General features: G+C 40.2%; 1 protein-coding gene across 3 annotated transcripts; it reads left to right on the top strand.

The window, feature by feature from the left end:
• Positions 1-3,637: 3,637 nt before the first annotated feature.
• map3k14a (mitogen-activated protein kinase kinase kinase 14a) lies at positions 3,638-16,412 on the top strand. 3 transcript variants are annotated; one of them, XM_034712155.1, is made up of 16 exons: positions 3,638-3,702; positions 9,172-9,441; positions 9,526-9,607; positions 9,718-9,940; positions 10,178-10,561; positions 10,644-10,778; positions 10,868-10,997; positions 11,405-11,533; positions 13,582-13,686; positions 13,783-13,940; positions 14,053-14,203; positions 14,907-15,230; positions 15,316-15,425; positions 15,557-15,695; positions 15,788-15,888; positions 16,007-16,412. In XM_034712155.1, the coding sequence occupies exons 2-16, from the start codon at positions 9,186-9,188 to the stop codon at positions 16,166-16,168; spliced, it is 2,589 nt and encodes an 862-aa protein (XP_034568046.1). In that variant the 5' UTR covers positions 3,638-3,702; positions 9,172-9,185; the 3' UTR covers positions 16,169-16,412. The 3 variants fall into 3 exon arrangements, with proteins under 3 accessions (XP_034568046.1, XP_034568044.1, XP_034568047.1); XM_034712153.1 differs by lacking the exon at positions 3,638-3,702 and adding an exon at positions 7,157-7,308; XM_034712156.1 differs by lacking the exon at positions 3,638-3,702 and adding an exon at positions 7,464-7,537.
• Positions 16,413-17,504: the final 1,092 nt, after the last annotated feature.

Here is a 17,504-nt window from a genome sequence, read left to right as displayed (position 1 = left end):
AGTCCGTGTTTTCAATTGACCTTTCACAGCGTTTTTCTACCCATTGTTTAAATATCACCAATAATATTTGTAAAAGGCATCCTTTTAAAGTGTCCTTTCTGTGGTTGTCTTATAATCCCAGTGATTTATGCCATATCTGTTTTCACAAATATTTCCTTACATATTTGCTTTGTAATCATAGGATTATTTTTTACATTCAGTGGATGTCTAGCAGCTCAAAGGTTCAACCAAACTACCCACCTGTCCACCAACATCTTTTTTATGTCCTTTGTTTGTATTAATGTTGTTCAAGAGTATCTGATGCAGGCACTGCAGCATCAGGTATTTGTTTATCTATTTTATCTTTTTTTTTTGTTTTATTATTTAACCACAGAAAACCACATTGGGATCAAAATCTCTTTTTCAAGTGTGTCCTGGCCAAGATCAGCAGCAGCACATTCTAGAAAAGTTACAGACAATCAGCACATAATTCTAAAACATTACAACATATCATGGGTTTCAGAACAAAAGTCATCAGTCAAAGCATTTACAAACTTCCTAAAGAGCCTTCAGTCTGCTTTTAAAAACATTTAAAGAGACAATCTCACTCTAACCCAGGATCTCCTGCAACAGGTTCCAGCTGATTCCTTTTAACTTAAGTGAATGTATTTTTCACATAGCCTAGGCTATTGGACACCTTTGCTATGTGTTAATATCAAAGTAAATGCCACACCATAAACCTAAAGAACTTCTGTCAATAATGCATTCTAAATAAATGTAATGTATTCATTTGAGCTTATTATTAAGGGAGTACATATAACTACAAATATCAGTACTTGATATTGTTAATTTACTGTTTGGTGTCTGCGTCTCTTTGACTGTTGGTAGGCCTACGTTTTGTTCACTTCAAAACAGAATACACAACGAAGAACTTACTACAGGTTAATGCAGGGGTTCCTGCATTAACCTGTGGACCCCTGGGGGGTCGCGAGACACAAATGGGGGGTCGTGAGATGTCTTATAGAATGTTTTTCTTTTAAGTTATCTAAAATTTGTACATTTTACCCATTATAATAAACATATTGACAAAAATAGTCACTATACTTGAAATAAAACCTTGGAAATAGAAAATATAAAGAGTTTTCTGTCTTTCTTTTTTCCAGATGACTCCTAAGTTGAGGGTTAGTGAACAGTTAATTATCAAAAGCATCATTAGCAGCAGGTTTATTCATAACGGCACAGGAAACACAGCCACATGCTCATGTAGGTAGGCTAATTTTCTGCAGACCAACTAAATGAAGCCACAATAAATCACTTTGAGGGACAGTGGGGTCATGAGTCCTTGGCATCTATATTTTTGGGGTCGAGGACTGAAAAGTTTGGGAACCCCTGGGTTTATGGATAGAGGCATAATATAAAACTAGAGACAGATACTCATTGCTCTTGATGATAATAATTTTGTAGCCTAAATAAATATCAGAAAATGGTTCAACTGTGCTTCTTTTGTGTGACTTTTTAAGATACCTGGATGGTGTTGATCTATTATTTAAATGAATTTCTCTAATGTCTCTGGGTCAAAATACAAGCTGTAACATGCTGTCAAAATGTATGTTCTATACTGGTTGAACTGGGTTACAAGTCTGTTGAGGTGTGTTGGTTTGAGATCCAAAAGTAGACCCTTTGTCCCATTGTAGATGTGGCCATCTGATGGGTGAAGATAAGCATACAAACTTCAAAATGGTGTCCTCCCTTTAAAGATGACAGCATCTCTGTGAAGTGTCATCCACTTTGCACACAAAAAAACATGCATGCATGCTGGAGCAACTGGCAGTAAGACATCTCTCTCATGCTTGCTTTCTCTCTGTTTTTTTTTTCTTCCACAAAAGACTGTAGACTTGAGACATCCAGGGATTTCACTTTGCATTGAAAAGGGGAAATTACCAGATTACTTGTATCCTCTTTGGACTCAATTCATACACGACACAGTCTCAGAACTATACAAACTGTTTCAACAACAAATAGATAAGAAACAAATGTCTGCTTGTCTACTGTCTGTTCATGACTCAGATCGAGTTCTGACGGACTAACCAGAAACGAGAAACTATCTACAAGACATTTTAAAAGCATATAATTTATCATTCAGTTTAAAGTTTTCAACTATAGACTACATTTTGAATTTTATATATTTACAAACTTTTTTTAGAAGACACCTTGGACAGTGATGTTGAACTGTTTGCTAATGAGGGAATCCTAGGATATGAATCTCAGTGCCACATTCAACTATACGTATTGAGTATTGAGACGCAGGTACTTAGCCTAATAATTTACTATTTATTGGCTAATGTCACTACTACAACATTTTTAATACTGCCTGTAATTACTGCTAATTAATCATTGTATATATCTAAATTGTATTCTATCTATCTTTATTTATCTACAATTGTTTTTACTTATTTTATTTTACTAATTGGAACTTCTTCTTGATTGTAATTATGTCTGGGTTGCTGTTACAACTGAGTTTCACCCCCGGGGATCAATAAAGTAATATCTTATCTTATCTTAATCAGGAAACGTGAATTTAAACAACAATACTGTAGGATTGCTTCAGCTGGTGGTTTATGACTCCATCTTGTGGTAATTCAATGTCAATACAGATAACCCCATTTAGAAAAGATGTACAATTTGTTCAAATAAAAGGCTGGTAATTTGTTAATTCATTAGGACCGTCTCACTTTATTTACAACGAGTAATTGTCTTAGGTATAGAAATAAACAGGAAGAGTAGCGCCATATAGTCAAGTTTCCAGGTGAGTTTGACCGAAAATAACCTAAAAAACTAAAGAAAAATGCATTAAAAAACAGCAGAAGTACTACAGTAATTTAAAGGGGTTCATATCACAATTTATTTCGGCGCTACCTCTAAAAATGTGGCATAATCAGGGTTCCCACTCTTTTCCAGAGATCATTTTCCAGGACATTTCCAGGACATTTTCAGTGGTGATCAAGCTGGTATGACAGTCTAAATTGAGTTCCTAATTTAGTTCCTAAATAGTCTAATATGTTCCTCTCAGTGGGAGTCTACATTGAAAGATGTGTAGTCTATGGCTATCAATGAAATCATCTCTTACATGCTTAAAAATGATGGCAAATTAATTATAGAACAATGTAACCACAGATGTATAGCACTTTATTAATGCAACCAAGTAACAATGACGGCCAACTCTCATCTCAGCTTTCTCTTTTCTCAATAAATATAAAATGAGCTAAGTAAAAAACAAAAGAGCCAGCAAAGGAATCTGGAAGCTGCCTTACTGAAATAAATACATAATAACAACAATAATAATAATAATAATAATAATAATAATAATAATAATAATAATAATAATAATCAGAAGATCAGTGCATGCCATTTCTACTTTTACATGTCCAGAATTAATCAAGTCGAAAGGTCAAGTGCACAACGGAAGTACTTCATTTTCAGCTTCAAAATAAAAGCACAACAAATAGTTATTACGAGAGTGCAATGGTGGGGAAAATACGTCTATAAAATCAACGAAAATTAACAAATAATTAGAAAACAGCATTTTATAATACAATTTGAATTTCAGCAGTTAGTGGGAAGAAAATGTAGCAGACAATTTGAAATTAGGACCGGAAGTCCTCGTTGTTGCTGCTGGTCGAGTGACGCGTTGTCATCGGCCGACGCCTTCAAATTACGAGATCGGTAAGTGGAGATTACATTTATCGTCAAATTAATACGTTTATCTAGTAACACTTATTCATTTCTATGTCTTCAATTGTTTCATTTCAACTAATGACTGTTTAATCTTAAAACTGGACTACTGAAAAGCAAAGATCGGAGCATTTCAGTCTTCTCTGTAAAATGTCGGTGAATGTGGGAAGGAGGAAGTAATCTTTTTAAGTTATCTGAAAACTATTAAATTCTCTCCAATAAAACATGGATTATTATATGTTCTATCATGATTATATTATGGTTATATGTTCCTGTCTTGTTATAGCCATTAAAAGGTCAACTTCTGTTCCTGTAAGTTCGGCGGTATAGATACAGGTCACAGAAGTTTTGCTGAACCGCAGAAAAACACGCCTGTAGAAGCCAGATGTGTATGATCACACAGAAAATACTTCAGCTTGTTTGTTTTGCACAGAGATGTTTGCAGTCGATGGATGCTGTGTTTAACATGGAAATGTTACGACATGCCCTTTTATTCTTACCATCTCGTTATAAACTCAGTATGTTAAAAGTGTGCTTTAGGAGCCATGATTTAGTGAATCTGACAACAAGAGCAAACGTAATTTTGGCACCACCTTTGTGCCATGGAGTCCTCATCAGAGTAGCTATTACACGTATTTACTGTGGTCTGATTTTGTTTAGGTTATGCTATTATCAGCTCAAGGCTGTCTTATACACATTAAGTCACTTTGGCACATATCTAGGCCTTCTCAGTTTATTCTTGACATTAATCATCCAAGAAGACAGAAACTTTATGTAGTCTTAGCTGGGCTGCTTCTCTACTCTTTTCAACTACATACTGGACCTTTCTTTACCCAGATCAAACACATTCCCTGCATTCATAGTTTTCTTCACAGCATACTCTGATGAGAAATCTGCAGTGTCCCTTTAGGACAAATAATCTTTCTCATTTCCACGGCTAACTAAAAAGAAAGATTCAAAAACATTAATCCGGTCACATCTGTCAAATAATGTCAGTCACATGGAGTGTCATTACAGTACAATAACCAACCCCAGAGGAGTTCACTACATAGATCCATACAGTGTAGTAGGAACTTTTTCAACCATGCAAGATGTCCAGAACAGGGCTGCAGCTTATGAACCTTTTATTAAAGGTTAATCTGAAGATTTACTTTTTAAAACAGTTTATCAAACTCTTTATCATTAAAGATCCTGTGAGTACTTTTCAACTGGTCATGAAACAGACTAAAACTAATGGTGGGGCATCTCTTTGCCATACAAAAGCACACAGGACCTTTAGCAGTTTTTTTTTTCTACAGCCAATATTCGTGATGAATGATACATCTGACTATTATTGAAAGCAACATGTTGTTTCTGTCAGAAAGCACATCCTACAAGTGCACAGGTGAAGCATGGTAAAGAGATCACTTTGCCCACAGGGGGCGCCAAAATTGACACAAACAGGAAGTTCCTCAAAGGAGCTTTAAACAGTTCAAAAATAGTGACAATGCATCCCCTTATTTCCCTATGTTCTTTTGAAGTTTACCTTTATTGTTCATCCAACAGTTAAACCACTAAACACATTCATTTTGTAATGATAACACATAAAAAAGAAAACAGCCCTTAAAAAAAAAACTATGGCCGTTTGCCAACTCTTCTCTCCCCCAGTGAGACTGATGAAGGGAAACAATCATTCTAAATACCTGCAGTAGATGTATTAATAACCATTATCAGATAGATGAACAGCTATAGGACTTTTACAATTTGGGCAATCAAGATGACTTTAGCCATGAACTGATCCTTATTGATCTTTACTGTAATGACAAACATACTTTCATGTGACCCGCTCAGAGTCATTACAGTGTGGAAAAAGGGAAACAGTTAAAAAACAGAGAGGTGTGACTGAACAGTGTGAATGAGACATGCTCCTAAAGGAGGGGTTAACTGTGTCTGCCTGCAGGTTGAGTCCCCTTTTACTGTCCTTACTAAAGCTTTTGGAATTTCATTAATCTGTGTGGGTGTACGGCTGAAGTCGGGGCTCGATTTAGCCACCAACTGCATGGCTGAGGATTCCTCTGCAAAACCCAATTGTGTAAATGTTTGGTTACAGCTCCTGTGTACACTGTTAGCTGAATGTATTGTCTTTAAGTACATTTTGAATCAGCAGTGAGTCAGTGTAATGGATTTGGTTTAGAAAAAATTAACTAAAACAACTGTTTTGATCATGAATGATGGTTGTAGAGAATCGATGGATCCAGTTTAAAAACATAATTTCTCTGTTCTATTGAATTTAATTAAACATTTCAAAGTGTCCAGTTTAAACCACTGGGGTTGTTAAGTTATAGTTGTTTTTTTATTAAAGAAGTTAGAGCTGGAACAGGCTATTAAATTCATAGTTGGTTGATCTGCTGTAATCCTAATTTTAATTTAGTATGTTGTATGGAACTGGAGCAAATAGCAAAAAAAAAGTATATATAAATAAATAAAATCAGGATTTCCTTCAGACAAAGAGAATGACCTAAAAGTATCTTTTTTCTAAGTTAAAAGTCAAAGATATTCAGATTATTGTTTTAGAAAACTTGATTAATCTCTTTTAGACGCTTGAACTGATTCAAATATTTGCCTTGAAATGAGTTAACTGAATAATCAACCATCAGACAGTGTAGGGTTTACTTGTGTTGGTAATTTAATACGTTTGGCTCATAACTGAACATGACAGAGGAAAGGATCAACTATCAAAAGAATTGACAGTTGCAACACTGTTTTTTAGAGGAAAATTAACATCTGTTTTATTTTTTCTTTAGCGTTGTTTATTGCATCCCAAAGTCACTACCAAGAGCTTTTTGTACTATAGGTTAACTAGAACCAGGGCACATTTTGATTTTTCTCCAAAATGTTCAAGTTTAGATCAAGTTGGTTGGTTAAAGCAGGAAGTGAGCATCATCCTTTTTCTCAAGGGCTGCGACAGAGCCTCTCAAGTGATATTGTGAGTTTCCTGTTATCGGTGGCAGTTTTGTGTATGACTAAGTTGTTTATGCAGCTTTGAAAAGAAAAGCATGGGAGATTCTCTTCAGTTTCAGATGTTTGCAAATATTTTCCATTAGATCCTCTTAAAATCAGACTGTCACCATTATTTTTATAGATACTTGATCAGTCTTCTGTGGAATATGACACATGTTTTCTGTCTGTAGAAGAGTGTTGACTTTGATGTTTAGATGATCAGTAAAAGGATCTACTGTTCTGACAAACAAGAGTAAACCTGAAAAGACCGAGGTGACAGGGAGCTGGAGGTTTGTTTATGTCACCATCTATAGTTCACAGTTCATAACCGAGCATGTTATCCTTTAATCTAGTCAGAGGGAAGAGCTAGTGAGCCGCCCTGCTGGAGGGAGCCTAGGGAGGGAGGGATATGGGGAACTGGAGATGCATTTCCCATAAGTCAGTGATAGCAGGCTCCTCCCCGTTTGGCTGAGAGCCGGGAGAGCAGAGCGAGTTCCCGAGAATCAGACGAGGCAAACACTGCAGCAGCACCTAGTTAAACTCATGTAGTTGTCAGGTTATTCGGAGTGGATACACGCAGAGAGATAGAGAGAGAGCTGCTCGGATTAGCGTCTGTTGGTAGGTCTACACGCCCCTCGGCCTCACACACACACACACGCGCACACACATACACACAGAGCTGTTTGTGTGATTGGGTTTATTTCTGTGGGTTTTCTCCACTTCCTTTCCTCATAAACTCAGCGGGGTGGGGTGTTGCACTTTCACAGCCCGGCTGCAGCGTCTTCAGAAGGAAGTGACAGCTGCATTGCTTTGTTCTAGATAATCTTGCACGAAGTCGTCACACGAGGTAAACACCACTAAACTTCAACAGGTTTCATTGTGTTCAAGTGTTACTACAATTTGATGGTGGCTTGTCTTCAGTGTTACTTCTGTTAGAACTGTGTGAGCCACAATTTACCAAAAATACAGGAAGTGTTTTCATTTTTTTGTCAGCTTTGTGGTTGTTATGTTTGAGTTACTGTTACTGAGTGTTTGCAGAAAGAGTGAGGAGCTGAGTAAAGAGGGAAGCTGCAGATAAGCGAAGTAGACTCACTGATGCAACATGCTGAAACTGTCGTGCCAGCTTTTAGTTTGTGCATTTCAAAGTGTGTTTGATGTTTGGAAGCAGTGCTGAGTTGAGAGAAATGTGCCTGAGTTCTCTGATTCTGCATTTATATGTAATTTTAAATTTTCTTGACGAACTACAGTCGATCAGGAGAATCTGCTTTAGAAATGGAGCAGGCCGTGCGAGCTGTCTTCACTTCCCGTTGACTGAAACAGAGAACCAGCATCTCACAATAGTGTTGCAACTGTCAAAACAAGGCTGGGGTTGAGTTTCCTGTGTCAAACCGCAAACTTTCAGTCTTTCTCTCATTTAGTGTTCATCGTGACCTTAACTGACTCAGTCAGATCAGGTTATCTCCTGTTACCTGCATTAATATATACTTCATATTCAAACCTGCTATTACACCAATGAGGTGTACATAGTTCTGTTGACTTTGGATTTAGTTGAAGTCTTGTGCTTGATTGGAGGTTACAAAGTCAACTTTTAAGGGCCTGGAAGTGGTCAATCAATCCATCAATCTTTAATTATAAAGTGCCAAATCACAACAAATGTTACCTAAAGATGCTTTACAAACAGAGCAGGTCTAGACCGTACTCTATGTTAAATTATTAACAAAGACCCAACATCAAGACAGGATAAGATCCAGTCCCCTCTAACAGACAGGACTCGGTCTGATCTCATGTTAATCCACCATGAGCAGAGCACTTTGCAGCATTTAGCAAGTTACAGTGGCGAGGACAAACTTCCTTTAATAGGCAGAAACCTCCAGCAGGACCAGACTCATGTTAGACACACATCTGCTGAGACCGAGTTGAGGTTGGAAAGGGGGATAGAGGAGACTAAGAAAGAGAGGGAGAGTTGATATTTAGATGTAACCTTCAAATATACATATAATGTATAAATAGATTCATGGAACAGATAATAGAATAGAAAATAAGACAAAGTTTCATCAATCCCTCCCTCACTGTAGGCACGATCACATTTGCAGAAGCACTCCCTCATGGCATTAAAGGGAAGTAGTTTTTGCAAGCACAAATTTCACAATGTTTAGAAAAGTCAGTTATTATTGATTGAAGGCAGCAACCGTGTGATCAACCATACAGACGTGATGCATCTATCAAATGTTAGGAGTTGAAGAGCCGTCACATGGAGGAAACCAGTGACTTGTTGGATTAAAAAAAGCTGGAGTGTATAGTTCACTGATAGGAAAATAATCTTGATTTTTCAAAAGTAGAAAAAAGCTCATTGGAAAGGGATCATCAGAAAAGTCACAGCCTTGTTATGAGCCTGTTCTTATTCTCCCACTCAGTCAGTTGATACACACGTATAGAAAGCACTCAACTCATCCGTCCTCTATCTTGTCCTCTTGCTTCCAGATCCAGCAGATGAAATGGACACGAGGCAAAGGATCTTTAACTCAACACACCCGTTCTCCGGGACGTTGAAGGCCGAGCTGAAGGGCTCGTACCCATCATGCCCGGCTGCAGAGCAGGAGCCAGAGGAGGAGGAAGAGGAGGGGAAGGACAGCAAAATGGCCTACATGGCCTGTTTCAACCCGCGAATAAGTAAAGTCCTTACGCATGGGACTGCAGAACAAGTCGGAGAGATGCCACTCAAGACCTCGACCTTCATTGCCCAAGCCGAATGTAATTATCACTCTTTGATTGTCTTGTAATGAATCCGATAACTGAGCCTGCACAGAGAATTCAACATATCTGTGCTCTGTTCAGGTGAAACCCAGGACTCTCAAGAGTTCAGTCCTTCCTGTTCTGAACGCCCCTATGCCCCGTCCCCTAACTGCTACACCAGCAGGTATGACTTTAACTCGACTGCATCACTTCTCCATTTGACCCTTCATATTTATTTAGAGAGGCCTTCTTGAATTATCTGGAATTTACATTGTCACCATACTTCTGCTTCAGGCTTCCCTCAGAGCACAACAATGTGGCTTGCCCGACCCCTGCCTCGGTCCAGGAGCCGAGCGGCTCACCATCACAGCTCAGCCCGAGAAAGAAGACCAAGAAGAAGCAGAGGCACAAAGGGAAGAAAAAAGTGGAGAGGAAGAGGGAGAAGCAGCGACAGAGACATCGAACGTCCTCTGGAGTCCCTGAACAGGAGAGTGGAAGTTCACTGGTCCAGGTCCTGGTAAGAACCGGTTGCTTTCACCAGTCCACAAACATGCAGTGATTCTCTTGTGAATCATTTATAAGGATTAACTGATACATTATCTGTTAGTCTGAGGCTGCATCTCTAGATTCCTGTTCAAACTGTCCTGTGTTGTAAAGTTAAATCACCCCATTGGGACAAAACTGCCTCTCATAGCTTTGATGCTAACTCACCTGAGAACCTAAAACGGCATGATCAACCACTTCTCTCCTGTAGGACGACTCGTCTCTCAGAGGAAGAGGTGACCTCAGCTCATCTTGCTGTAGCAGTGTTGAAAGCTCTGAAGAGCGGCACAGAGGACCTTCTCCCTTCGGTCAACAGATCTCCAACACAGGCTCCAGCTACTCTCCTCTGAACTGGAGGGACAAGGTCTGCGGCCTACTGCTCAATTCCTACAGGCAGGCCAGTGATTCAGACTCTGTCAGCAGTCTGGGAGACTACTCACTGGCCCTTCAAGGTCTCAGGGGCAGCGTCAGTCAGGGGGACCCGTGTTACGCTGGGCCTTTCTTCAAAGATGTGGAGAGGGATGTGAGAGAAGAGGAAGATGACTTCTCTGCAGATGATTCTATCACCAACGAGGGGATAATCTTTTACAATGAAGTAAGTCTTATACCCATCTTTTTCTGTCCTTTGGTGGAATGTGGTTCAATCAAACTGACTTCTTCCTCTATCCTTTGGTCAGAAAATCCAGCCTGTTGACTCCGAATACAAGGAGGGGACCGAGTATGTCCGTTCAGAATTCATCAAGGGAGGCTCCTACGGTGAAGTGCACAGTGCTCAGGATGTCAACACAGGCTTCAAGTTTGCTGTCAAAAAGGTACCGCAGACCACACCACCCTCTTTTTTTTCCACAGCTTGGTTTGAAAGTGTTCTCTCTCCCTTATTTGTTCCATCCTCGCCTTGCAGGTCAGCCTGAAGAGGTTCAACAGTGAGGAGGTGGGTGCGTGGAGTGCCCTCAGATCTCCTCGAGTAGTGGAACTCTTCGGAGTGGTCAGAGAGGGGCCGAATGTTGTCTTTTTCATGGACCACAAAGCTGGTAAACAAGTTCGACTTCTGCATTTCACACGCAACACATGCTGGTACTCATTGTTGAGACTGAGGGTGAGGCTGGAAACTGTTAGGTCAGATGTGGGGAATAAAGTGCAAACACATGCACGGTAGGAGCACTAGGAGGATAATGGAGATTACAGAAATACAGATGTGAGTGGAGGAGAGACGGAGGTGGACGGTTCTGGGAAGCAAGAAATGACTGTTGAGCCTCCTTAAAGTGTTATGATCCAAATTACAGAAAACCTCTGTGCTATGCTCAATAAACATGACAACATATCTCATACTTCCTCTATGGTAATCAAAGAGCAGGCCATAATAGAAGGGACAGATGACTCATACTTTTTATATCAAGATATAGTCCTTCACCTGGACTGACCTGATCTGTTTTTCCAGGCTCCCTGGGCCAGCTGATACTGGGGCGTGGCCGCCTTCCAGAGGACCTAAGTCTCCACTACAACTCACAAGTCCTCACAGCTCTGGAGTACCTAGGGAAGAAAAAAGTGGTGCATCTGGACATTAAAGGTACCATAAGAAGATAAATGATCTCTTGAATGTGTGTCTGTTTGCAGCAGATTTTAAGTCATAGAAGTTATGATCAAAAATATACTCATGGAACAGGCACAACACAGAATACATCTCATCCCACTACTTTGAATCAATCATCACTTCTGTAGTATTGAAGACAGTTAGAGTCTTTGCTGACCTTGTACTTTACATGTTTTTGTTTTTAACAAAAATGTCATCCTTTGTTCTTTCATCAAACATGTATTACTCAGTGTGAATCTTTGCTGTGGAAACATCTGTTTCTGCAGTGCACAGTTTATCACCTTATCAGACACTAGGGAAGCCGTGAACCCACTGATTTCCAAGTCAATTAAACAGAAGTTTCCGACTAGTCTAAAGGAAAGAAAACACTCCAAAAGCAGTCAGAATTGAGCATTGTTTACTTACCACTGCTGACAACAGGATCACAGAGCTTACGGGTACACAATGGCAAACCAGCACCACCAGTCTCCGGTACCCCTGGCAGATTAACATGTACTGTATGTGCCTGTGCCAGTTAAACCAGACAGCCTGCATACAACTTCATCACTATTTTCTAGATCAAATTACTGCCAAACTGCGTTATGAAATGCCATCTGTCATCTGTGGTTGTTGTCAACAAGGTAGTAGAGTATTATGACAGAAGCCATTAACCTGCGCTACAGCCCGTGCTACTGGTGGGTGACTGAGCAACAGCTTGGACGCGACATATGATCAATCGTGGGCATTTTGGGCCTACGATTAAAAAGATATTGAAGATTTATTAAACCGACTAGTGATTCTGGCGACAACATTCAACCCTTAAGTTAATTAAATGTGCACATTCCAATCACACACTTACTCCAGCAGTGGTTAAAGGCATTCAAAATGACAATTTTAAATAATCAATCTCGTCACTTGAGGCCTCGCTTACTTTTGTGGATCACAAAAAGGCATCAGCATTAATATCAGACTGTTTCATGACCAGCTGAAGACTCCTCACAGGAGTTTTAGGAACAGTCAGTAACAAGATGTTATCACTTGATCTATCACTTGATGTTTCCAAACAATCCTCTGACCCAAGTCATAAGGTATCTAAATTATTACGATAAAAGATAAGATTTCAAAGTCAAATCAGAGCTTTAATCAAAACACAGACCTGAGATACCAGCATTGACTCACAAACACCTGGAAGAGGAATTCTACCTGCCAGTATCTGACATATCAAAGTACAACAAGAGTAAAAACAGTAAGCATGAATTTGTGGGCTCTCTGTAGTAAAGAGTGGAAAACAAAAACATAGAGAAAGTCCTGGTCAGGTTTCTAATTAGCTCTCATCAGAGGATTTGGTGTCTTTGGTGTGCAGCTGTTGTATGGAACACAAGTGTCACAGAAACAGATCCACAGCACCTGTGTTGTGAAACCAGACTAGCACAGAGCAGTGGCGGGCTGGGAATTTCCCACAGTGTGACTCACCGCTGCACTTCAGAAACAGCGCATGTGCCCAGAATCAGGAGAGCAAGAAAGAAAGGGAGAACGAAACAGAGAGGGGGGATGGGACGAGGAGCAGGAAGTAGTCAGAGAGAGAGAGAGAGAAAAAAGTACAGATAAAGTGTGAAAAGACAGAGAGAAGGGACAAGATATGAAAAAACATAAAGAGGAGAAGCAAAAACAAAAAGAGAACTAAGTTTGAGGAAGAACAAACAGATTAAAGCTGGAGGACGGACAAACAGCATGATTGTCCTTTTGCAGCTCAGGCGCCACCTGGTGTCTGAAATGCTCACGTAGGAAAGGGAATGAAGCCAAATCTGTTCATCTGTTTGTTACCAGACTCCACATTCATTCCATATTAAAGTGTTTTCTACAGATGTCCCCAAGTGACTTCACATTTCCCTCTTATTTTGTCTTTGTCTCAGACGGTTTCCTGTCTATGCAGCTGCCCTCACTCTTATTACATAATCTATAAACTCCACTCATGGAAACTAAACCAAACTGAAACCTCTGTGAAGATTAAAATGTGGATTATTGCCTGTGCTTGTTTCCCACAGCTGATAATGTGTTGCTGTCAGAGGACGGTAGAGACACCTTCCTGTGTGACTTTGGACACGCAGAGAGGCTGGACAACAAGGGACAGAGCATGAGTGGCTCCAGAGGTAAATACTGAGTGCTTTTAGTGATTAAGTTTAGTAGAGGGATCACTTCTCTGCTAGGTCTCAAATTCATTATTTTCCCAATGTAACTCAATATAGACCTGAAGGGCTCAGAGACCCACATGGCCCCAGAGATTGTAAAAGGGGAACCCCGCGGAGCCAAAGCAGATGTGTGGAGCAGCTGCTGTATGTTACTGCACATGCTCAATGGGTGTCAGCCCTGGACAAGATACTACACCTGTAGACTGTACCTGAAGGTATGCTTTACAGCCACACACAGAGAGACACTACGTCTTGCATCATCAGCACAGATGTAAGGTCCACTCCTTAAGTCAGACTTTGACCCAGTATTTGTCCTGATGATTACAGATTGCTAATGACCCTCCGCCTCTGAGAGAGATCCCACCTGATTGCAACTGCCTCACAGCAGAAGTTATCAGGGCAGGACTTCAGAAGGATCCAGCCAAGAGAGCATCAGCATCTGACCTCAAAGAGAAAACTGCCAGAGCTCTAAAAGAAGGTGATGAAGGAGTATTGTGTTTTCATCTTTCCTATAAACAGATCTTTGCTCTACTTTCTTGTCTTAGAATAAAGTTTATTTTTAGCACTTTTGAAGGACAAGATTGTGTGCATTACTGCATTTCTGAGCAGTGTCTTGTGTCTTTGAAAGTATAACTCTGTAAATATTGAGACTTCACCATCTTGAAAGTTCATGGACACTATGAGCTCACTGATAGCTGCCCATTCCCTCCTTTCATTCATTTCTTGCTGGGCCTCCTGCAGACCTTATACAGGCTCCCAAAGGGCCCACTTTGGGTGCAGATTTCACCAGAGTACACTGATTTTGTCTCAGCCAATTCACTAAAATATGGAGGTGTATAAAATATGGACTAAAACAAACAACAAAATATTTTTTTTATAGTTATGCAATGAAGTTATTTAAAAACTAACTTCATTCATGAGTCTGCAAGTGCTCGGTCACCTGGTCAATATAGAGGACGTTCTGATTTAGCCAAATAATGGTAAGGCAGCATTCTGTAGCCTGAGAGACATGACTGAGGGCAGATTAAGAAGCTAGAAGCTGCAGCATCAAATCAACATTAAATCTTAAAGTCTGGGTGACAAAAGCAGTAGACAAAAACTCCCCAGTGGAATAACTGCCTAGGATGCACTTCCATCGTCTGTTTTCTCACACTAAATGTGTTCTGTTTGTGTGCTTACAGTGGGAGGACTCACCAGTCCAGTGAGGGGTCCTTACACAGAGCCCCTGTTCATTGACAACAAACTTGACAAGCCCCTGCAACTTTTCCATGGCATGGTCAGCAGTGAGGACGAGAAGGGACATCAGGAGTCTGATTGGAAGGTGATCACAGCAGAGGAGAATACAAAAGAGCTGTATGATGACAACGAAGAGATGGGCGCTGACTCTTACGAGTCAAAGCGATGCCCGTCTTTCTCCCCTCAAATTCTGACCTCTGAGCCAAACTCAAAAAGAGGCAACAAGGTCACGACTGTGCCTGAGCTGGAGCTACGTAAACTGGAGCGAGGTGAGGCTTCTTTTGAGTCCTCTGCTTATTCTTTTCTTGTGTTTCATATTGAAACCCTGCTCATTGTTTTCCTGCTTGTTTGCAGATTTCTACCTCAACAGTCTGTCCCAGCTCCACTCAGCTGAGAAGCAGGAGCAGCTCTTGTCTTGCCTCAGCAGTGACCCTTATTCCAACTGGGAACCATGGGACAAAAAGGTAACCCAAAATAACTTACTGACTTCACATTCAGAGGGCAAAGTAAGATTGATAACTTTAAAGTCAGTGTCTTGATTCTACATTTATTATTGTTTAGCTTGTGTTCCTCACTTCTGACCTGTTATTTCCAGGACTCTGGCCGCTGGTCCCTGAGCCCAGCAGACGACTTCAGCTCCGGGGTCTTCTCCTTCAACAGTCAGCCTGATGTGCCGGTGTTCAGTGTGGATTTGCTGAGCCACTCACAGCCTCCTCCTCCCTTCTGTTTTGAAGGTGAGAGAAAACAAGAATATCTCTGTGAAGAAATTTAACATGTTATTAAGTTCCCCTTACTCATGTGTATCTCTGTTCTGTGATTGGTTCAGGGGTGGATGTCTGCATCAGAGACTTTTACCAGAGAAGCATCTGCATCAGAGAGAAGCGCTGGGTGAAAGTGGGCCACATTGCAACTGGAATCAGTGACCAGGTGAGGGCTGGTAGCTGCACATGCTCGTGTGTGAAGACAGTATTAATGTTTTTCTGTTTCACTGATCGTAGAAGAGTGCAGTTACACTTCTCTAATGATTTTGTGTTTCTACTTTTAGATCTCTGAGAGAGTTTTCACCTTGGAAACCACACAGGGCCAGCAGGTTGCTCACGATGAGGAGGTGCAGGAATCAGGTCTGGAGCTCTGCTGCGTTGCTGCTCCAGACTTCAGCTCTGTCTGGAGGTGGAGGATCAGAGACGGAGTGCTGGAGACCAGATGATAGCCCTCAGCTCTCTTCTTCCATTGACTGCAGTTTTATCATAACCACTGTTCACATGGTGTACTATTGAGTTGTCTCAATATCCTGCTTTCAGGAATGGTAAAAGAAATCCACCATATCTGCCTGCTCAGCAAACTCAATTCAAATGTCTTAATTATGTCACCACTGAGCTCTGTTGACTGTCTACATGTTCTATTTTTGTATTGCATGCTTACATCCAATCAATAAAAGTATATAGAGCTATGCAATGTGTCTTTCTTTATTGATTAAATGATTCTGAACTGAAGTAGTGTCTGTTTAACAAAGCATGGAGCTGTTCAAATAATCCTTAATCTAGACTGTGATTTAGAAAAAGACAACAAATTACTAGATTTTCATTATATTTCATATAGCAAATCATAAATCCCAGGAAGTGACTTCATGACTCTGGAGCTGTTACCATTAAAGGACCAAAAAAATTCATTGAGCAATACGAAAGCTAAAGGTTAAGATAAGTTTCTTTAAATGCCAGGATTTCTGTGACATTTGCAATATGTTTTCAGAAACTCTTGAGGTTAAACTTTGGAATTGGTGACCACTTGACCTTTACTCTGTTGCTATCTTAAAGCATGAGCAACATACAAAAATAACATGACCGTTATTACAGTGACTGAGCATATTAAAAAAAAGTCCAATCTCTCCTGTTCAATATTATTCTTCCCACGATGATTGAATACGTGAAAGAAGAATAACTACGGCCCTACAATCATCTGAAGCAGTATTCAGACACAACAGTTCTTTGAACTTAATTTTAACAGCAGTAAAATTGTTGATGCTAAGGCAGGGATGTCAAACATGCGGCCCGTGGGCTAAAACTGGCCCGCCAGAGGTTCCAATCCGGCCCGCAGAATAAAATTACAGAGAAGACATTAACTGCAATTTTTCAATAAAAGAAACTACTATTTCAAATTTGTCCTCTGGGGGTCGCATAAAATCATAGTGCTGACGGAGCACACCTTAACGGCGTTTTTTTTTCAGGGACTTTTTTTAGAGCACTAACAAATGATCCACTAACTTCTAACACTAGCTCTACACCCCTGCATACAACACTGTCCAGCAAGCAAACTGTTCATGCTGGAGCTGAGGGGTCCAAAATAATCAACTTTACCTTCTTCAGTATTATAATCTCTGTTCTTTTGCAGTAAACATTACACTCTGTGTCAGGTGAATGGGTAACCTGTGTGTTTGATGTGTTTGCAGCAGGTTTCAGGGCTTAAAGAGTCAAATATTTGGCCCACTATGAGACTCATCATGGTGAAAAATACAACATCTGTTTTTGTAGATAGTTCATTAAATG

Source organism: Notolabrus celidotus, chromosome 20 (assembly GCF_009762535.1).
Source record: "Notolabrus celidotus isolate fNotCel1 chromosome 20, fNotCel1.pri, whole genome shotgun sequence".
NCBI classification, from domain to species: domain Eukaryota; kingdom Metazoa; phylum Chordata; class Actinopteri; order Labriformes; family Labridae; genus Notolabrus; species Notolabrus celidotus.
This window is presented reverse-complemented; position numbering and strand designations above follow the sequence as displayed.

Coding starts and splice junctions, on each gene's coding strand:
- map3k14a (XM_034712155.1), top strand. CDS start 9,186: ATGGACACGAGGCAAAGGATCTTTAACTCAACACACCCGTTCTCCGGG. Junction 9,941..10,177: donor GTTCACTGGTCCAGGTCCTG/GTAAGAACCGGT, acceptor TCTCTCCTGTAG/GACGACTCGTCTCTCAGAGG. Junction 13,941..14,052: donor CCTGTAGACTGTACCTGAAG/GTATGCTTTACA, acceptor TGATGATTACAG/ATTGCTAATGACCCTCCGCC.